At 38.9% G+C, this 4905-nt stretch overlaps 1 protein-coding gene across 3 annotated transcripts in view; it reads left to right on the forward strand.

Moving 5' to 3' along the window:
• Positions 1 to 4905, forward strand: part of RALGAPA1 (Ral GTPase activating protein catalytic alpha subunit 1) — a 286398-nt gene that overhangs the window by 105155 nt on the left and 176338 nt on the right. For 2 of the 3 annotated variants that reach the window (XM_019518882.1, XM_019518883.1), the window contains exon 17: positions 114 to 254. The exons of the other annotated variant lie outside the window; for it this stretch is intronic. In XM_019518882.1, the coding sequence (XP_019374427.1) occupies positions 114 to 254 (141 nt within the window). The remainder of the gene's footprint in view (positions 1 to 113; positions 255 to 4905) is intronic. 3 annotated transcript variants of the gene reach the window in all.

Here is a 4905-nt window from a genome sequence, read left to right on the forward strand (position 1 = left end):
TTCTTCCTTTTTATCTTTGTTTTCTCTGTTGCTGCTTTTTCTGTGACACAAGCCTTTCATTATTGTCACTCTTCTTTTTTCCTTCCCCACTTCTTTCTTTTCCTTTTTTAAAGCCATGAGAAGCCGATCCATTGGTGAATGTGCTCTGCCATCGGCCTATATACGCAGTGCTAAAAGTGCTCCTGTTCTGATCCATACTTCCAAACCCTTCTTGCCTGATATTGTTCTCACTCCCCTTTCTGATGAGCTTTCAGGTAGTGCCACCTCTGCTAATTTCTGCACCCCCTTTATCACTTTTTTAATTCTTCTGCTTTCAAATTCTGCTAAATCAATAAATTCTTCAAAGTAAAATATTCAGGGGGAGGGGGAGGAGAAGGGAAGAGATTTAAGAATGAGCATTTTGAGTTGCATGAAATACCATGCTATACTTGCAATCCATCCTGGAACTGTTAGAAGTTAGTGCTGTGCCAATCTGAACTATTGTCAGTGTGTAAATGACAGAACTCTTATTTTTTTCAGTTTATTAAATAGCTGCAATATAAAATTCAAATGCCAGGAAATAAAAATAATCTAAATTTTTATTTGATATGGATGGGGGAAAAGGTCTGCTTGACTTGCCATAGTGAGTGTTTCAATATAGCAGTGTTTTAACTTACTGTCCACAGACCTTGTATGGGCATTCTTGTGGCAACTGTACAGAGGAATAATTTGTGATTAGATATCCTTTTAAAAATGCACTATGGTGAAGTATATTCTATAGTATGTTTTAAAGAATGAAAAAGTAAAAAAAAAGTTAAGCCCTTGTAGTAGCGATTAAAGATGAGGATGACATTTGTGTCCAGTGCACGGCTGGAAGTTAGACTTCGTTAAAATTTCCAAACTTGAAAATGCCAAGGGGTGCTTATTGTATTGCTTATATTCCAGACTGTACTTTGATCTAAGTCAGCATGGCTTAGGTTCATGATCATATCATCTGTACTGCCTCTGTGGATAGAGAAGATGCCAGTGGTGTTATGTGGAGGCAGCCCTTTCTTATCTAACTGAATACTTATTGAAGGTTTCAGGATAGGGTAGAGATATAACATCATCACAATGATGGCAGTAAAGAGTTTGTTTTTTATGGAAGATATTAGCCAAATCTTACCCCCCCTCCCCCCATCCATCTCACTCTTTTGACTATTAAACATCCCTCATGGCATCTTGAGTCTGGAAGTGGTTTGGGGGCTCAGTCCTGCTGCCCTGGAGTCTATTTTAAGAGAGAAGACATTTCAAAAACACACATTTACTATAGTCTATGGTACTGTGTCTGTTTTATTTCTTCATCATATAATTGAAGGCTTATTCTAAAAGTATCTATAGCACAATCTCCTGTTCTTACTAATTTTTCACCTTCAGTCAGCAGTGACAAAAGTACTGTTATTATTATGTTGAGCCTATGATTTTGAGCTTGTTTGATGAGGGAACCTTGGGATATCTTCCTAGTGAGCCTGACCTGATTCAGAATCATTACCTTTTGCCATGCTTAATCCATCTCAGTTTGGCATCATATATCATTCAGAATATGCTTACACTAGAGTCAGGAGGTGTGAGCATTAATCCAGCTAGCTCAGGTGCTAATAGCAATGCAGCTGCAATAACATAAGCATCAGTGTGGGTTAGCCACCCAGTCACATACTTAAGATCCTGCATGTTCTTGTATCAGCTGTGCTGGAAACCGTGCTGCTGAGGCTTCACTGTTGTGGGTACCTAAATTATCTCAGATAAGGAACGCTGACAGAAGTAACATTTGTCATGTGATCATCCCTCTGACAGTGCTCTCCAGCTGTCCTGTGACAAAAGGTGCACAGCTGCAGAGCACTTTAAAAGTGGCCAATTGTGTGACAAATTAACCCTTATGTAATGAGGGATCAGATGAAGGTGCTCCAAAGTAGAGTGTCTTAACAAACTTCTATCAGTCCCTGCACACAATCAGGGCAGAGCTGATGCAGCCCAGCTTTGCCCCTGGTGCTGTCTGCAGGGAGGGAGGGGGAGCATGCTGCAGGCTGGGGTTTGCCCAGTCTGATCTGGAGTGGGGAATGGGTGGATTGCTACAGTTCCCTAGAACTGCCTACGTGGCCCACAAATAATTGCCTACCCCTGTTCCTAACTCATTGCACTATCTGTGAAGCACCATGAGTTAGGGCAGGGGAGCTTACTGTTACCTCTCCTGATTACAGTGTAAACATCACTTAGTAAGGTACTATGAAGTTTTTGGAGGAAAAGAACCGTGATTAAATGCTCAGCTTATCCAGAGACAGGGCCATGGCCCATGTTAATTTCTCTAAAGGTTATAATTTGATTCTCTCTCCCTGCCTGTTTCTCATTAGAATTGTAACTAATCTACTTTCCTCATTCTTTATCATTAATCTTTTATTACCTGCTGGTGATAATGAAAGGTGTATGAAACTATTGTTGGAGTTATTGATGGGTGTATTAGTAGCTGTTTTACCAGCCAGTCTCCTCCTTACCTGTAATTACAGAACAATGAATTTGAAGTTTAAGAAGGAAAAAATGCAAAACAAAGCATTATCTGCATTCTCAAATTGCAGCTCAGTAGCTCAAGACTAAAACCATGGCAGTGTAGAGAAGGAAAAGGCCATAAAGGAAAACCTCTGAGATTCTACCTGTGCATTTTAGTATTTGTCCAAGCTGGCGCTAAATGTGCTAGGTAATGGGGCTTTCACAGACAAGTATATCTCACTAATCGGCAATTTCTCTATTCTTAATGTCATGCCATTCTCTTTTTTTTCTTTCTTTTATTATACTTAAACTTATTATGCTAAAACAATTCCTTTTACTCCAGTTTTAATCCCTTCCGTTTGCTTATGGTCTTATTAGATTTCATCGTAGTAACTCTTTGAATTAGGAGTACTTTCTCAAGTCTTTTTTTTTTTTGCTCTAAAACGTAAAAGTCAAATGAGTCATGATAATGATAGGTAGGATGGGTAGTTAAGATACGTAGTTCAGTTAAATCATAAAAAAGAGAAAAAAATCTTAGCTTGCTTGTAAGACTCCTTTTCTAGAATCCTATTTTATCTTCTGAAATAGACCAGAGCCAGTTCTAGGATGTTTTAAGCTAATTTGTACAAGTATTTTTCTTTGTCTGTTGCGTTGTTAACGGAACAGACTCTTTCTTATCATCTCTTATCTAACAAGCTCTTATGAGCCTTTTTGAACAGCTTGCCTCCTTTTTTTTCTTTAGTGTTCCTAATTAGTTTCGTCAGCATTCCAGGTACTGTAGTATAAGAAACAGGTTGGACTGAATACTAGTTTTCAGCTTTCTTGATGTATAACCCACTTTAACCCACCTATTGGTAAAGAATGGTGGGATGTAGGTCTCCATGTTTTAGGGAGATGCTATAAACTTGTTAATAAAACACTCTGCTAGGTCCCACAAGACTAGAGTTATGTTCCATTTCTGCCACTGGTTTGCTGGATAACCTCTGGCAAATTATGTATATTCTTGGTGCTTCAGCTCTCCATCCATAACAAGAAGCTAGCAATATTTACCTCAGTTGGTAAGTGTTTTGAGATCTGTAGTGAAAATGGATAAAAGGTAGGTAGATCTGATGTGGGGGACAGAGGTTTTCAAGGTGCAATAATAGGATGAAAATGGTTAGTAGAGGTGTGTGCCCATCTGACTGACTTGAAGTTCCTCTTAATTCAGCTGTGGCTTTAGCATTGGTATTTATGATTTTTTACTTATATTATTGATTTCAGTTTTTTGTGCAGGATTTATAATTTTTAACCGATTAAATGTTATTTACTAATGTCAGTCTATTCCTAAATGTGTTTAATAAAAGATTAGCTTAACCAAAATAGTTTCTAAATACACCTTTGGGTAGAATAGAGTTGGCAAGTTGAATTAACACCTTAGCAGTGATCTGTTAAGTGGCCTTGTAGCCCTGTACTGATGATGCATCTTGATTTTTTTAATGTAGAAACCTTGATTGAATATTCAACTACATAAGGAAATGCATTTAGGACCACATCAGTTTACTGTCAGAAGAAGTGCCAAATAAGCTACAAGGAGCTTTCCAAGAGGACATCCATATATGGGACCTTAAAAGTATCTACACATCTTAAAATCAGAGAACCAAAAACACTCTTCTGTCTTGAAGCAATTGATGGAGTGTTTTTCTAGAGCATCCTGCTCCCCCACAAAAATAATTATGGTCCTGAATTAAGCCAAATGGTCCTGTTTTTAATTAAATGGGAACACTGCAGTAGTGTAATACTTTAGTACTAAAGGTGAAAGCAAGGCTTTTTCTTTGTTCTTTCTTGTAGTAAATAATTACGCCTTTTCAAAAACAGCTTTCACTTTCAGAATATACAGCTTTTGAGAAGGAATTTTAAAAAGAAAAAGCCCAGAGTCCTACTCCCCACAGTGGTATCATACATATTCTTAGGAGTTATGAATTTGAAAGCTGATTAGCTAGTGAATTCCTTTAGAGTTTAAGATTACAGACTGAATTTCCTATAAATATTACTTTGAAATATTTTTTTCTGCATTGGGCCTCTTGCTTTACAGCAAGGATGGGCAAAATACCCCACAGGCTGAATCCAGCCTGCCAAGGGGTTTTGTCTGGTCTGCAGCAGGTCCCTTGGCCCTGCCCAACCCAGGTGCACATGGCAGCCTGGCTTGTGGCACTTGCACTCAGTGCCACCACCCCCAGATGCATAGCAGGACTGGGGCAGCCTGGCATCCAGACTCACTTCCCAGATTTTAACCTTTCACATCACAGTAAGGATGTGATTAACGATTAAACATTTAACTAATAAGTGCAGTGATAACTGGTTATCCTTTACATGGCACAGAGTGAAATCTGGCAGGGAAGCGGGGGGGCGGGGGGGGGGAAGGCAAGC

Source organism: Gavialis gangeticus, unplaced genomic scaffold, assembly GCF_001723915.1.
Source record: "Gavialis gangeticus isolate Ggan-Ray unplaced genomic scaffold, GavGan_comp1, whole genome shotgun sequence".
Classification (NCBI taxonomy): domain Eukaryota; kingdom Metazoa; phylum Chordata; order Crocodylia; family Gavialidae; genus Gavialis; species Gavialis gangeticus.